General features: G+C 34.5%; 1 protein-coding gene across 5 annotated transcripts in view; it reads left to right on the top strand.

The window, feature by feature from the left end:
• Positions 1-17500, top strand: part of AP3B1 (adaptor related protein complex 3 subunit beta 1) — a 169445-nt gene that overhangs the window by 106638 nt on the left and 45307 nt on the right. For all 5 annotated transcript variants that reach the window (XM_076363229.1, XM_076363228.1, XM_076363227.1 and 2 more), the window contains 3 exons: positions 1714-1888; positions 9477-9549; positions 10392-10498. In XM_076363229.1, coding sequence (XP_076219344.1) covers positions 1714-1888; positions 9477-9549; positions 10392-10498 — 355 coding nt within the window. The remainder of the gene's footprint in view (positions 1-1713; positions 1889-9476; positions 9550-10391; positions 10499-17500) is intronic.

Consider the following 17500-nt stretch of genomic DNA (forward strand, 5'->3'; position numbering starts at 1 on the left):
TCAAATCTAGTTTTAAAGATAAGCTAAAGATAAATTGTTGAAAAACAGCTTCATTTATATAACGGGTTCACAATAACTTATTTGTTGATGCAACTACAGCTTCTGTTCAATGGCAATGAAGGAAATGTAGATAATTTTGTACCTATGTTATACATCATGAAGAAGAAACTTCAAACAGTATGCGCTAGTGAATTTTTGTTTAGCTCATTGACCTCAAACAAGTTTTTAAATGTTGTCATATTGACACATAATTTTGATAATACCTATTTTTTCACCATGATTTTAACAATCAGATATGCTACATTAGACTGTTTTTGTGAAATGTATTTGTTTCATTTTTAGCTTTGCAAGCTTCAAGTTTGCTGCTGTCAGAAAAAAATGCTTTTGACTAAAATTTTGGGGGTTGATTTCAACTTCAGTTTCATGGGTAGACATTATTAGCACTGCTTAAATGTTAATATTGATTTTTAATAATTTTGATTAAATTTGATTTAGGTAATTCAGTTCTGGGAAGTTCTTGGGATGAGGAAGGCATTACCCTAACTATTTTCCATTCTGTCACGTTAGATTTTTCAATTCCCCTTCTTTGTATTTTTCCCTTCTAAAAACATTGCTATCTCAAACAGTAATGCAGCATAGTACATTCTTTTGTACTGCTCCTAAAGCTAAGCAAAAATGTATAACAACTTAATTTGATTCCAGAGGGACTCTTAATAGTTGAGTGGTCTGGATTTGTTAATTATTGTTGACCTTGTTACCCTTCAAGCACTTTAGTAACCAATTTATTGTCTTGGGGAGGAAGCTGAATCAGGTGGTGTATGAAGCACCTGATTTGGAAGTATAAAATGGTTGCCTGCAGATCCAAGAAGAGAGGGTTTTTTTCTATATGCAATACTAATTTATCTGCTCCATGATAACTGTTAGAAAACAGTTTTCATTTCCTGCAATATTTCTAGGTAGTAAATCCCCCCAAGACAAAAGGGTAATCTACTAATCGGTAGTTACAGTATTATTAGAAGCTAACAAGGCAGATTTTAATAATATTCAGTAGCTGTTAGCACAGAGCAACATAATCCAACATTGCCAGGGTGAACAGAACTTTACTGTGTGAAGAATAGTGTCTCTGAAGTCCATTAGCTGTAAGGTACTCAATATGACCAGAAGTGTTAGAATGTAATAGCTCTTCTGTATAAACTCTTTAATGGGTTGAAATATTTGCAGATATTATAGGCCTTATTTCAAGGTGGTATGATTTAGAAAAATTAATGAAGGAATAAATTCAATGCATTGCCTTTTTTTAAGAGCAATATTACTTTGCAAAAGCATCGTATAACCCATCAAGATTCTGTTAATCATAGGTGGAACAGTCTGAAAGTTTCTTTATATAAAAGGTGTCTGCACTTCTTTCTGAAATGTCACAAGCTTGATGTATGCAAATAATATTTTTAATATGTAATATGTTCACATTTTTCTTTGGCTGTTTTGCTGGTTTACATTATATGTGATGATTTATTGTGTAATGTGATAGAACAATTTTGTGTACTCTTAAATAAGCTACTACTTCTGCCATCTTGGCTGAGGTTTTTTTGTCATGAAGAAATACTGACTTAAAACTCATTCAATAAAACTTTGAAATGTTAACGTAGGATATTGCCTAAGCAGATTCCTTTGGTGGTTTTACATGTCTCTTAAAATTTCTTTTTCAATATGTAGTGATTCAGAGGACATTAAAAAGAAGGCAAAGGGGATCTCCAGAAAGAGAAGCGCATCCAGTTCCTCTGATACAGAGTCCACTTCATCAGAAGAAAGTTCTTCAGACTCCAAGTCAGAATCAGACTCTAAAAGTGACTCTGGGTCTGGAAAATCTAGAAGTGCTACCTGCAGTAAGGTAAAATAAGTTTTTTTTAAAAAACCCTGTAAAATATGAAAAGATGCATCTAACCATCTATATGTGTGTGTTTCTGCAGGAATGGAGATGGGTAGTGGTTTTATGGATATCTAAAAAACCAGAATTTCTGAAAAAAGTTTTTGACCTTTCATAAAAAGACCAAACCCAAAGTAGTTTGATAGTTTAAGCCAGTAAGAATATTTTATAACGAAAAGCATATTTTGGTTTTAATCCTGTTATATTTTTACTCCAGATAGATGAAGAATAATAGAACCTAATTTTTTTTTTACATTACTGTTGAACTGGTGAAAGCATAGTACATGGGCAGTTAGCAACAATAATATCCTGATTTGGGATGATGATTATATTAAAATGAGATCTTAAACTATAACTACTACAGGACCTGGGTCTGTTAGGAAGCAAAACCAAGAAACAAGTGTTAGTACATTGTCTTTTAAGAGTTTGAAAACATTCTAGTAGAACCACTAGCTTTGTTTTAAAATTTCCTGTTAAAATTGAGAATAGTGCAGTTAATGCATCTATACTTGAGGTGTATTCATAGATTAGTAGAATTAATATTCTTAATGAGTAATCAACTTTTTATTGCTTTCTGTGTTTGGTAGGAATAAAGCTTATAAAGGGTTCTGTTACTTCAAATTGTATTAGCTTTCTTACAACATGAATGAAGTAACAAACTTTCAAATACATCTTTTTTAAATTGGATTTGGAAATGTGTGAAGATGCAAAAGTGTTCAACAGAGCCATTCATGTGTCAGTTAAGTTTTAATTGCTTACCTTAGTGAAGAAAAAGAGGTTACAAGTTCATTATACTCAACCTAGCATTATAGAGCTAAAGCTAATAGCATGAATTGGTTTCTGCTTCTCTGCGTACCTTTCATTTAAAGAATAAATAAATTAGGAACTTTATGCTAAATCTGTTAAGGTAGAAGAGTAAAAGAATTTCTGAAACTTATTTTTCTGTTATCAAATATTTCCTGTTCCTTTCTTTCTATATATTTTATAAAAATTTGAAGGGTAGAATTGTAGCTCAGAAGTTTCCATTTTAATACTGATACGTGGTTTTGAAAATTAAGTGATACTCTGATGCATTTTAAATTAAGCCAAGACATTTCGATCAGGACTCTTGTATAGATTGCTGAATAGTCAAAACAGACATCGCTTGTTGCATTTGATGCAGTTGTAGAAGCTGGTGGACAGGTGTGTTTTGAACAGTTAGGAGGGAATGCTATTAAGCTGTTTCGATGTGCATTTCCTTTAATTGAGGAGGTAAGGCTCTCTTTTTCTCTAGATCTTGAACTTATGTTGTACATGGTCTTTGTTTTGTAACTTTATAGGTCCGCCTAGGAACTCTGAGTTGTAACCTTAACTTTTAATCTATTCCCTTCTTCTACCAAGTAGAACAAAAGATGAAGTGAGACTAGCATTTGAGAAATAGAGGTTTGTTTCCATGGTTTGATCATTGTTTCCTGCCCAAATACCACACTGGGTAATGCACCTATGTCAGACTTTTTTCTAGTAGAGAAGCCAAAGTGGATCTTACCAAAAAATGGTGGCACAACAATTGTAACCTAAATCCTCTCAGAATAAACTCCTTTGACGCTAGATGGAACATGAATTAATTCTAACAGTTGGCCACTTCTCATATTAGCACAGTATTTTTTCACCAGAAAGTAATAGGTACTCTGACCTACTTAGTTCTGAGCAGCCACTGCAAAACCATATTCAAACAATAGTGTCTTCTCTCTGCTGCATTTGTCCATTTTTCTCAGGATATCAGCACCATTGTTCATCATTTCTTTTACTACAGTTATCTAAACTGTTCTGGTTCTTTCGCAGGATATGTGAGGACTACTAGCATAAAGAAGCTTTTTCTATTTTAAAACAGCAGTCGAGAATGTGTGAAGTCAAATACACTGAATAATACGAGAACTGGAATGTCCAAGAAGCTTGGGATTGTTTTGTTGAAGTCAATGGAAAATTGTCAAGCCCTTGAATTTTAAGAGAAGAGAAAGAACGTTGCAGTAGTCCTGAAGTCTTACTTGATTAAGAAGCTCCTAAAAAGAAATGTGTTAGGAACAAAAAGCATTTATAAGCAATTGACAGAAGACTTGATCAGAGTCAAAGGGTAGAACTGAAAAATTGCAAAGCTTTTAAACATCACAAAAAATACTAAAACAAATAGCAATGGGTTTATATGCATGGCAGCAAGAAAAGAAGCAAGGAGATTATTGAAAAGAAAAGATAGCATATAGCTCACTACGCAAAAGCTAAATATCTATGTTCCTTAAATTCTTTTTCACTAAGAAATTAGCACATTTAATATAAGGGCAACAAGCTATGGCTGATGGCCTGTATACAGCAATGGTCATATATGAAGGGGGCAGGGGGGAGGTTAATGTAATGCTCTTGAACATAGAGGACTGTTTCAGTGTACTATATTAACCTCTAGGACCATGAAGTTAGTTTCCATTTAAGCCGTGCTGGATGCCTGCGTTTATACTTGAGGTGTTTCTGATACTTGGTTATATTCAGAAGCGTAATTGGATGAGGAGGTGGGGGGGAAAATCAGAGGTATTTTGTGTCAAAGGTGATTGTTATGCTAACTAGTTTAATAGACTTTTTTTTTGAGAGACCGACCTGTTTTGAGCCCTGTGATGATAGGTGGAGCTAACTGATGATAACCTGGATAAGCCCTTCCAAGCTGAAAAGAAAAGCAATTGTTAACAAACTTCAAAGAACATTATACATAAAGCCTTGTATAGAGCCCTTGTGTCGAGGTACATTTTACAAGAACCACCAATGTTTAGTTTATTTCCGAGAAAATTGTGGAATTTTTCTGCTTCCTACCTGACTTCTGTTCAGGCCACCCAGGAAGCAAACGGTTTCAGTCAGGCTCTCAGAAATGCATGTTTTTATCCTGATAGATTTTTTTTTTTAAATTGGAAAAGCCATTGCTTATATTATTCTGCTACAGGGTATTCTTAATTTGGTTGGTGTATATGGGGAGATGATTCATTAGGATTTCCTTTCCTTTTAAATAAAATTGAAAAGATTTTCTGAAATACATATGAATAAGAGGAGTAGTTAGTAGGCTCTATTTTTATAGTTTCTCATACATTATGAACTATGTTACATAGCTGATGTTTTGGGTGGTGTTTATCATTCTATATATTTTGTTGGGTACCATTGCCACATTCAGCAGAATTTTCATAATAAAAAAGGTTCGATTACACTCACATGGGAGCTTAATTTGTGCATACATCCATGCATTAGCTAGCATTAGAATAGGTTACAAAAACTTCACATTATTTTTCCTGAATATATTACTAATGCTTTCATATTTTTTCTCTTGAAGAATCATTTTGAAAAAGCTGTGGTGTTCACTGTAATTGAGCTGCAGTGAATAGAAAAGTCACTCTCCTGTACTGCAGTGTTTTATATCATTTTGAAATATGGATAGTTTGAGGTGTTCAGGTACATATTATACTGTAAGCATAAATACTGTAGAGCTAAAATGCAGATTTGAGGATGATGCATGTGTAAGTAGGTGTCTCTACAGTGGGATTTTAAAATCAGCTACTGTTGACCTCCTTATACAAGTATAATACAGTCACTCAGCTGTTAAAAACCTGATCCACTATTTAAAAAATATACAAAAACAAATTGTCTATCTTTCTGCCTGATCTCTTTTCAAGTGCTAACACAATGGAAACAGTGGGTGATCTGTCAATGCATTTGGATTGTCAATGATGGTTTTGTATAAATATTGGGAGGATAAGAAATAAAATTCGCACAGCAAAATATGATTTCATCTGCCTTTTCTCTGCAGCTCCATGGCTCATCCTGCGGTGTGAAATTCTCATTTTACACACTTTGCAGGCGGAGCACATGAATTATGCATTGAGCAAGAGAAATCTCCTGCTTCAAGTCCTATATGCATTTACCAGGTTCTATCTGTATTACCAAGATGAATTGCAAATGGAGAACTGTTTGATGGAATATAGCTTAACTTCTTTGTTTAGGATTCTGCTTTTCCCATAGTGGGCTCTCTTGGTACGAAACTGTTTGGGTTACGCTGTAGACTTAGTTTTAAGAAAAAAGATGAAAAATTATGTTACAGAGAAATGCCAGACATGTCAGAGCCTTTTTAATGTCTTGATTTGGAATGCAAAGCTCTTTTCATTCAATAGAAATATCTGTTGGTAGTGTTTGTTGCAGTCATTGGCTATTTATTATTCCTAGAAAGCCAATCAATTTTCTTTTCTTGGAAAAACGAAATTAAAAAATAATCATGTTTGTAATAGGCAAGACCCATGTAAATATATTTCTTTGGTGTTTTGTACAGAATTGCACACAATAAGTATATATACCCATATACATAAATATACATACAAATATGAAAATATTTGTATGTTTATGTGTATATGTAGCATGCATACTTGCACATATAAGTAGCTGAGTATTTACTTAGGCTTGGCACACTTGATTGAAGTAGAAAATAAGATGGGATCATACTTTAACATTAGCTTTATTTTTATTTAGTTAGCTTCTGATTTTACATTTCCCAGATGGTAGGGTTGTGTTTTGGTTTTTTGTTTGTGGTTGTGGGGGTTTTTGGGTGTTTGTTTTTTGTTTTACAGTAAACTGATGTATTTAAGTACAGTATTCTGATAAAGTATGCAGTGGAAGTTTTTCTTACCATGCATTACCTTGATGTAATGATTCTGTACTTGTGCCTTATCTTAGGTCCATTTTATTTTATTTTGAAGGATAAGAAATAAATTCTCTTGAAGGATTTTTCCCCTTTTTTAAACATGAATTCCATAGTAGATTCAAAATAATATCAGTGTGGAAATGCATTTTATCTTATAAGATTACACATCAAGCTTTGTGGTACGTACCTAGTAACTACTTTAGAATGGCAAAATAAATATTGGTATTATTTGTGACATAGAATGTCCTATCTTATTTGTCTTTAGTAAACAGATTAACAGTAAGACGATTTCTTGGCTCTGACTCCTAATTTTTTTTAAACATCTTGACCTAACAATGCTGCCATTGGCAGAACTGAAGCATATTCAAAATTCTCATCCTTGTGCTATAGACTCTCATGTGGGTGAGCCACTTTTTGTAGATTTTTAATTGGCTGCATAATAAAAGGGAATGGAAAAATCCCACCTCTACTGGAATAATTAGGAAATATAGAACTCCAGCTAAAAATAACCTTTGAACCTTAATCATAGTTGAAGATAGAACTGTATCTTATGGATAAGTGGGAGTAGGGAGTGAAAGAGTTCAGAAATTGAGGTTTTTTTTTTTTAATTTATTTGCATTTTATTTAATCATGTTCTCTTTTAGTATGTTCCAGTGTCTGAAGAGTTTGTAGTTTAGCAAAAATGTTGTGATACATAGTTTATAGTAAAAGTGCTGCAGATAACAGCTAAACCCCTGATTCAGGGCTAAATATTCACCAGATGATGCTATAAAAAGACTTGGAATTCATTAAAAGAATTGTCATGAAATTGTTTCTCTGACACTTCATAGACATGAGTGATATAAGTAAAACCTGTAGCTTATGAAGTATACTATTTATCCTTAATTCACAGATTTAAAAAAAAAATAGCCAAAAGAAGCTTAATGACTTGCCAGTAATCACACTGGAAGAGAAAAATGAAGTCTGGTAGTTGTGACCAGAATGGAGCTCAAGAGAACGGGTTCTGCAGCAGAGTCCCTCACTAATTCTGGACAAGGCATATATGGAATGGAGTAACATTAGCACCATTTTAAAGATACGTTGTAGTATTTCCTTTGTCCAGAGGAGTTTTGTCTTTCAGATAAATCAGCAATAGTAGAACACTCAAATACCATAGTGATAAGGACCATTGAAGTACGTTGATTTAAAAATAATTTTAAAAATAGTGGCTTCCATTCTTCTCTGTCCACAAGATTCTTCTCCTTCCAGAATATCTAAAGCACATCTGTCTTTGAGCCATGGGTTTATTGGAAGAAAATGATGAGCAATGTCATTCTGGCTCAGTTCGAGCCTGATAGTCATTAACATCAATGGCTTCAAATAGCAAGAACATTAGCAAGTTTCTTCCATGTTCTTCGGAGGGAACCATGGAATTTCTCCCAAAGTTGGAAAAAAAAATAGACTGCATTATTGTTAGTTTGCAACTGACCATGAGGCTGAGAGACTAGAAGAAAGGGAATGCACCTTTAGAAAAGAGGACTCATTTTATTCTGTGGTGATAGTCAAAGAAAGTGATTCTAGCTGCTGAGTTTCTGAGAGGACTCCAAGCTCCTGTAGGAATTTGTATCCTGAGTGCTTGAAGAGACTGTGACAGCTTGCAAGTAATGCTCAAGAAATGGAGGCCCGGCTGGGCATAGAGAGTTTTGCTGATTCATTTAGACCTGTTCGTTTATTAGAAAAGGTAAAAGAATAATATATGTATTTGCATTTGGCTGTCACGTGCTGTTGAAAAGGAAACTGGTAAACTAGAAGGTTGACAGAAATGTGACTCCTGGAAAGACTACGTTTAAGTTACTTGCAATACCTGGGGTAGTGGGCAATGTCTTAAGGTCTAAAGGCAGTTGACAAATTCTCTGAAAGAATGACACAGCCTTCTGTCCGGTAGTGAACCAGAGAGAGCAAAGGCAGAAGGAGTTCTTCAGCCAATTCAGACGAAGGATGCTTAAGAGTGGGTAGAAGTAGCATGATGACAAACTGATGAGCATCCAGCGGGTAACGTGTCCAGGTTCTGGCTACATCCAAAGATCAACCCTTTTTACTAAACCACCCTATTGGGAGTCCATATTGAGCTGTGACACACTAAATTCTGTCCTGAATCATCACTGTCTAGACGTGTCCTGTAGGTATGACCAACACTCACTCTTACTAGATTTGTTTAGAACTTTTTATTTAGCTGTATTGAAACAAATTTTGTTGAAATATTCTGTTTGCCAAGTCACTGAGATTACTCTATTGCTGCTCTACTCCACTTAAAGTACTGCCAATCCTTATTAATAGAACGCATCTTAAGGCTTAAAATTGAAACTTTTTTAGTGACAAAAATCAACTTTTTGTTATTTGTCCAGTAATTAAGTAAAATCCCAGTAGATGATGGGACAGGATTCCATACTCCTAGATAAGTGCAAATAACACTACTTTCTTTTTGAATGGATTTTGTCCTGTTTTTCGTATGGGAACAGAAATGTTAGTGCCCAAGTCTTTTGTCTTCAAAAAAAATGCTTCTATCTCTATTTTAATGGTCTCAACAGAAGTGTCTGATCTGTCACGAAAAGTTTTCTTTGAGTAACAACTATTATTAATATTAAACGAAAACATGGGTGTCAGAGGAGTAAATGTAACTCAAATGTGGAGTTTAGGTTCAGTTTACGTGTACAAAGAAATCTCTCTCACTAGGTGAATTCTCTGAATGCCGAGCCCTGAAAATGGATACACTTTTCTTTTACAGCAGAGAAAATACACTTTGCTTTCTAAAAGTATTAAAGACTTGTCTTTTGCTGATATGGTAAAAGATGAAATATTCATGTATTTTGACAGAAAGAAGAAAAACCAGTACAAGGTAGAAAAGCTCCAAATAAACAAGACGTGTTTCTCTTAGATTTAGATGATTGTAAGTATCTTGATTAAAGCCTCATTTTTCCCATGGCATAAATTAAATTCAGTTAATTCAATGAATTTTAAATGTCTGAAACATTGATTCTATTCATTTATCGTACCAGCTTCCTGACAAAAAAAAATTGCTTAGACTATCAACTTATTTTTAAGCATAATTATTACCATATGTGATTTTAGTTTAGAACTGAGAAATAGTTTCAAAATTTAGAATGTATTGGTATGTAAAACATTTATTTTGAGAATTTTTGTATGTCTGGACTTGTTTTCTGTTAAAGTGGGCTTATTTTCTCAGGTGCCAATGGATGTTACTTGTACAACATCTGTGCAACCTATGAACCAATTGTGGTACTATAATAAGATAGTAAAAATCACAATTTTGAAGAACAGATTAAAATGTAATCTTGGAAGGGTAGGGTAGAGCTGGCTCTGGTTTTTTGCTATGCTTTGTAGTGCCATTCTTTAAGTTTACTTCTATAGGTGCAACACATTAGAATTGCATTAATACATACTTTGCACATAACTTGTAAATGAAAATGTACTGCATAGTATGGATCAGACTGAAGGATAAAATAGAGGAAAACATGGGACAAAATATTTTTGATGTCAATAACATATGGTCTATACATCAGTTTTATTTATATTTTCATTGTTTATTTTGAGTATTGGGGCTATATGTCTGAAAAAAATAATCTTCTGCTATTAAGAAACATATATACAAGGATAAAATAATTAGATTAAGACATAAAACCTTTTTACACATAATGAAAATAGCTCATTGTCCTTCCCAGTATTTTAAATTTTTTTAAAGTTAAGTATCAATTGCCTTTTTACTTCTAGTCTGTCCTGTGACGACTTCTGTGGCAGTTCCTACAGCAGCTGTTTTGTCCCCAAGTTTAACAGCAGACCTAGAGGGATTAAGTCTGTCGAACTCATCAGTCATTGATGTAAGTAGGCTTTAAAAAGTGGGGGGTGTGTGGGTGTGTCTCAATTTAAGCATTTCACGTGTTTTTGAGGCAGTCATTAAAGTGATTTTTTTGAAGTACTTTCACCTAAAAAGGTCTTGTATGAAATTCTGGTTTACGTGCAAGTCTGGCAGCTTTTTTTGATCTGTAATAATTATATTCTGAAACATGGAGAAGAGTATGAATATTGCGTGTCTGAGAATGGAGAAAAGTGTGAATATCGCGTGTCTGAGAAGGATGCCTTCAAGGGGTTTTAACCTTCTCTTTCAGTGTGTCTTTTTCTCTGCCTCAGGGAAACTTTAATTCACAAATTAAGTATCCAAACTATACAAATCTTTCAAATCATCTGGTTGCTACACTGTCAAAAATAAACTACAAGAAAATCACATAGCTGTTAATCCTCAGCCTGTTTGTTTACCATACATGCTTCCAATTATGACATTTTGCTACTTGGAAGTAATTTTTCATGAGTGCACGAAGCATAGCCCCTGGGTGCAAATAAAAAGGGTATAGATTTACAATCAGTGGTGTATCAGTAAGTGTCATGATTCATTCTGTTAGTGCTTTCTGCTTTGTAGCACTTTCCATTAGGGAATCTCAAAACTATAGGTATAATTAAGGTTAGCAAAGTCATGGAGGTAGAGGGCATTCCTTTGTTGGGGGAAAGGATAGTGTTTGTGTTGTTCTTTTTTGGTTGGTTTTTTTTTAGTCATGTTATGTGTCCAATGTAAATTTGCAATTTAATAAGGAATTGCAGCAGTACAACATAGGATACTTATCCTTTTGAAAGTGGATGGGAATGACCAGAAAAAATACCAGGGGCACAGGCATTTTTTAGCCTAGCTTTTTTACTAATGTGGCTGGTATATAGAACCTACACTGCAACTTTAATAATTGCTGGTAAAGTACTTTGTGCTGGTTTTGGGAGCGATACATTTTCAAAATCAAATAGTTCTTACATAAAGAAGGTGCATGAATGATTTGACTCAAGAAATAAAAGATCTTAGCTGATGATTCAGTTTCATGTTTACAGGCTTTAAAATCTGGTGTTGAAAAGGTAGACTTTCAGATAATGCGTTGGATATTAGCCTTATCTAAGAAAATTGTGATGCAATTTAAATTTCAAGCAGAACAGTAACAATCTGTGGACATGCAGTCGCTTTACCTGATGTGTAGTCGTTCACCTGTTACACAGTCTGAAAATGCCAGAAATTCTCTTCCATGTTATTTTGCAGTGCAGTATGCAGCATTAGGTGGCAAGCCTGAGTTTAACTACAACTGTGTTGTTATTCCTGTGATTTCAATCCCACAGTTGCTTCTTTGCAATCCTTTATGGCTTTGACAGCTCAAAACACAGGCAATCATCTGTTTTCCTGGCTCTGGGTTAGCTTAAGAATGACTCTGGTGTCTTTGTTTTACTTCAGAATTATCATCTTTGAGGGTAAGTTAAAGATAGCAATCAGTAATGTCAGTGGTTGAGAACACCCTGTTTGCCGATGTCTTTAGTCCTTTCATCATCTACAGTCACAAACACATATTCCAATCCCACATTCATGCTTGCTTTTCTCATGATTGCTGCTATTTGTTTGCTAAATTGCTTCTCCCCATTCGTCAGAAGGTAGCTGCAATGAAATAGAGGTGTTAGAAGGAGCTAGAAGGTGTAGGCTAAACAGCGGAAGAAGTTCTTCAGGAAAGGTTGATTCTGCAAAATGCCTCTTTCTTGGTACTGCTGAGTTTGTGGTAAAACAGGTAATCAGCAAATAAGCTAGAACATTTCCTCATACTCCCTGCTCTGGAAACAACCAGAATCACATGAGAACTAATTGTTGCAGCCTGGATAGTGATTACATGTTTTGGGCTGTATTCTTTTTTCAGATCTAAGCTCAACTCTTATTGCCTTTGGTAATAATTGCAGGTGTATATGAGGTCCTTTGCTGAGTTTTGTGCACCAGGAAGCAACAAAAATTAAACGCTAAGGTTAAAAACTGTTCTTTCAAATTATGTCCATATATTGTAAAAAGTCTTGCATGCAAGTAGTTAAATAACTATTGTCAAATGTTGTTCAGCACCATCAGTTAATTTTCTAAAAAGGAAAATATAAAAACAGCTTTTAAGACTTTATGTGGGAATTTCCCTCTTAAAATAGTATTTTGAATTTAATCTGTGATGACTAATTCTAAAAATAAGGAGGATAGTTGTCATACTTCAGAAAACTTTTTCTTCCTTCAATGGGAGAGAAAATGAATTTAACTGTAGGGCACATGCCAAACTAACAGTGAGAAATTAATTTATTACTAGGCAATGGAGAGCATGGAGTAAAAATAGATAAGTACAGTATATGACCCTAATATCAAAGAAATGTAGCAGCCACTTATCTTGGAATATGTCAGGCAGTCTATTATTCAAATCATTCAGCACTGTAATTGGATACAGCTTTTAGAAAACTTATAACTTCAAATTCATATCTGCTGAACATTATAGAAAGCATAAATACAAGAATGGTTTTACAGTAATGGTATGGGTCTCTTTAAACCTACAAAACCAAAATATCCTTGAATAGAAACTACAGTGCACAACCTGGTGCTTTGTCCTGGGGCTCATTTGTTTTTATGATTCATGTTTACATATAGCACATTTCCCCCTCATATAAATGCACACTTGCATATTATAGTTTGTTCCAGGAAAAACAAAATTCTCTGGTAACTTATGGATAACTTTCTTCTGACTGGATTCAAAACATAGTAAATCCTTGTGCATGCTTCTGCCCTGGTACATATGTAGTCCATCTTCAGGTGGCTCAACCAAACCAGGTAACTGAAGTCACCAGAGGCTACTATGGGGCTTTTCGGGGTGTGCATGCAAGAGAAGTCAGACCTAAGTGCTTGGGGAAGCTCTGCATTTGGAGTTGATCGAGTTTTAGATGGATACATTTACAGGCTTGAAAGACGCTTGAAAATGCGGTGCCAATGAAAAATAGGAGGCAAGAGAAAGCTGTGAGCTGTGGTGTAAAGCAGTTATCTGAAAACACTGGAAATGGGTGTTGTCCCCTAAAGGGGAGTTATAAAGTGAGAGAAGAGAGAATTGAAAGCAAAACTTATGAATGACATAAGGAGAGGGAGGGTTATAACCTGCTGCAGGGAATAATATTTTGAGCAGGAATGGTGAGAGGAGGAAGAGGAGAGCTATGGTGTAGGAGAGAAGCTGAAGAGGGGAGTGATCATCTGTTCCTACCCGATGAGGAAAAAAGCTAAACCACCTGTTCTTTTCTCATTAGGATTTTAGATGGTAAAAAGGTACAAGCAACTGGTCTCCTAAATCTGTAGAGCCCTGAGTATGCTGCATATGATAATTAACTGCTAAAAATGACACATACTTTTAAAAATAAAATTAGTGAGAAGGAAATACTGCTTTGGAAGCAAGAAATTTTTTATGATTCAGAACAGTGTTAGTGCAAGGGAGAATTGACAGCAGGATATGAGCTCTGACAGTAGCAGCAGTTGGATGGGGCAAAAAGTATGTTGAAGTATGGGCTGAGTTGAGTAGGATTTGAGGGGAGAAGATTGTTTCCCCTACCCCAAATAGAGGATAATTTGGGGAAAAAGTCAAGGGTGAATAAGAGAAGTTCATGATAAAAGCACATAGCGAAAGAGGGGAAAACTCTTGTTGTAGTGAGGAGGTACTTATAAAAATATTTGATGCAACAATTTAGTGTTGCCATTAATTACTGTGCATATGGAATTATGATATAATTGTAGAAGTGGTACCACTTCACTTACTAAGGTTTTATTTGGCATGCTCAGTGTATTCTCTTGATAGTAGTTATTACCAATTATATGTTTTTATTGTTTCCTAATACTCGGAATTCCACAGAAACTGTTTAGGAAGGGAAGAGTAAATCATCTTGTTTTCTGTCTCATGTCTTCTACAGAACTTTTGACTGAGATCCACTTTGAGAACTTCTTCAGAGTGGTGATGCATAGAGCAGAAATAATAGCTTTTGACAAAAGTCAAGGTCGAGCTACAGACCTGTCAAACCAGGTGATAAATACATTTAATTTCAAATTGAGCACACTTGCAGAATTCCTTGAGAAATAGTAAACACGAATTCCCTCAATATTCAACTAGAGATATTTTCAGAATAGGAGGACACCTTAAATGGTATTTTAATTTCTAAGCTGTTGAGGTAGTCTTTACAGGGGAAAACTTTCTTATCATTTAGGTTGTTTTGTCCATTTAGGCTGTTTCTGATTTGTGTTAAGACTGACTCTGAAGTATATTCTTTTCCTGTGTGAAGGATCTCTTCTTAGAAGTACCGGGAACACAAGGATTGCAATAATGGATTATATCATGGCTCTAGTCTGGTATGCAGCTTGAAGGAAAAGTTAGCATGAGGTGCTTTAAAATTTGCAAAATCCTACAGTAGAGAAATTAATAGTAGTTCTTCCAAATAGTTTTTGGCATGCACTCAACTTCATGAGTTTTATTTTTTCAGAGCTTTATTAGCAGTAATTATTTATAAATAGATACATTTATCATTCATATAAGCTCTGGTCTGAGTTCTTACCTCAGGAATGGCTGTATCAGAAGAAACATTAACTTGTTAATGTCATGAAAGAGATGTAGTGCAATCAGTTGTGATAGCAGCAGACTGCATACGACGGTTTGACTAGATTCGTGGTACTCCTCTGCCCCATGTTCTCAGGGAGATTTTGATCAACTACCATTGTTTAAGTAACTAGTTTTGTATTTCTGTAAATACATCCAGTCCCTCTTAGGATGCTTCTAAAATTTTTTACTCAGACAAAAGATGTTTCTTTTAAATCGGTTTTCAATGTTAGCCACATCTTCTCTTTTATCAGATGTTTTTGTGGTTTTGTGTTAGGATAACAGGCTTATGGTATCCTTGATATAATTTTATTATTTTTTATAGTTTACCATTTGCCCTCTTGTTTTTTGCCTTCCTATAAGAAATGTCTTACCTTTTGTTGTTTCATCTCAGGAGGGCTTTTTCCTATGCGTTAAATGTTGTCATTATACTTCTTCTGAAGCCCACCTTTCTATGTAAAGATTGAAACTGGGAAGGTTTGGGGGGGGGAGGTGAAGGGGGAAGTATGCCACAAGATAATCTACATGTATTCTATCCCTGTGCGTGCTTATAATTTGTTTGCATTGTTGACCACACCTGCACATTGAGCAGAGATGTTTTTGGAGTTCTGCGTAGTTTTCTCTCCAGCTTCGTTTAAGATGGTGCTTTTTCCATGTGGAACAGTTTAAAGTGTCTGCCTTGTCTCCATTTTCCCCTACTCTGTGCTCTACAAGATTTGTACCTAGCATAAGGCTTAATTGAAACCACTTTTTACAAATATCATATGTTAGTAGGATGCCTGGGAAAGTTTGTACCTATGATGCAAGTGAAAAGGCATAATCTTAAATTCAAGAGTTAAAGAGCAACTTTCTCTTAGTGCCACCCAAAATTCAGGTAAGCAGCTGATTAGGTGTGACTGATGCTTGTGGGAAGGTGGCGTGGTCCAGTAGATAGAGAACTGGGTGTTACATACGGAAAATGAGTTCTATTTTTGGCTTACTACTTGCTGTGTGATCTGGAGGGAGTAACTTAATCTTTTAGTTTTCCATGTGAAAAATGAGGATAATGATGCTTACTCACCTTGGCAAAGCACTTGGAGATCTCAAATGAATGTAGTTGCTGCTCAGCGGATATTAACTATTGCCAAGACAGGAGAAGGAATGAAACAAAGACCTTCTGCATTAATTTTATTTTTCTGTGTTTATAGAAATTTGCTGAATAAGAGGGAGTTCTTAAATTGGTAACATGGTATATGTGTTAAATGAAATATTTGAAAGTTATAATGTCCTTTCCGAAATTGCTTCCACAAACTTTTAAAAATGATAGCTTGAAAAAAAAACCCCTACGATGACACTATTTTTTAAAGTGTCATTTCACCTTTATTCTTTAATTAGACATCCATTTATCAATATTTGTGATGTTTATTAGTGTTCAAGCCTTAAAAATACCCATCTTATGTTTATTAAATGCATTAATACTTAACAAACTCTACACTTAAGAATTAAGAACCTTCAACCCTGTTTCTTTTAAATAAATCAGAGAATTTAACTTGGAAGTTCAAACATGATCTTTCTTCTGAGTCAGAAACAAGTTTCTGGTACAAGACACTGGCCCAAATAATAGTATGCCCAGGTATACTATGAGAAGTATATTATATTATTACCATGTATCATCTCATTGATTTAGTTGATTACTGTGTGGTTTAGTACTAGATATTCTCCAGATTGGGTCTTTTATTTATGCTTTTATATATAATGTATACATTACATAAATTATATATGTTATAAATTATATACAATGTATAATTATATAAATATAATGTATAATTAGTTAGCAACTTGTATATTAATTAAATTGTATTCTGAGTAACCAGGTCTTTGATTAACAGTAATGCTCCTGATTCAATGCTATTTTGCTGTTTTGTTATCTTGGAGTGAAAAAGATGAAACCAATATTCAAATATTATATTTAAAAATAAAAGTGCTAAAATTGCAAAGTAAAGTGCAATTACAATATTAAAATGCTATTTATAAAACAATTTAAATTGGGGGGGGGGCAGTTATTGAAAAAAAACCCCCTCCTTTAGATAAGTTACTGTGAGGAGACCCTTGATCTTTTTTTGCTTTCTGTTAAAAGTCAGTAGTGTCCTTAAAATTAATTCAACTTTTTTGAGAATTAAATGCTTAGATCTATGAGGGAATTAAAAAGTAATGCTCCTTTTTCTTTCCAACATGAAAAATAGATATATTATGCTCCTTAAAACAGAACGGCTGTAAACAGAGTTGGTGCTGGGTGTTTAAAAACAAGCATGTGTAATGCATGATGGTGATTCCATAAGTTATTCTTTAAATATCTAGTGTGGTAATGTTTGTAAAACAGAGTGTGTCTGTATGTGTGTT

The sequence above is a fragment of the Aptenodytes patagonicus genome, chromosome Z, assembly GCF_965638725.1.
Source record: "Aptenodytes patagonicus chromosome Z, bAptPat1.pri.cur, whole genome shotgun sequence".
Classification (NCBI taxonomy): domain Eukaryota; kingdom Metazoa; phylum Chordata; class Aves; order Sphenisciformes; family Spheniscidae; genus Aptenodytes; species Aptenodytes patagonicus.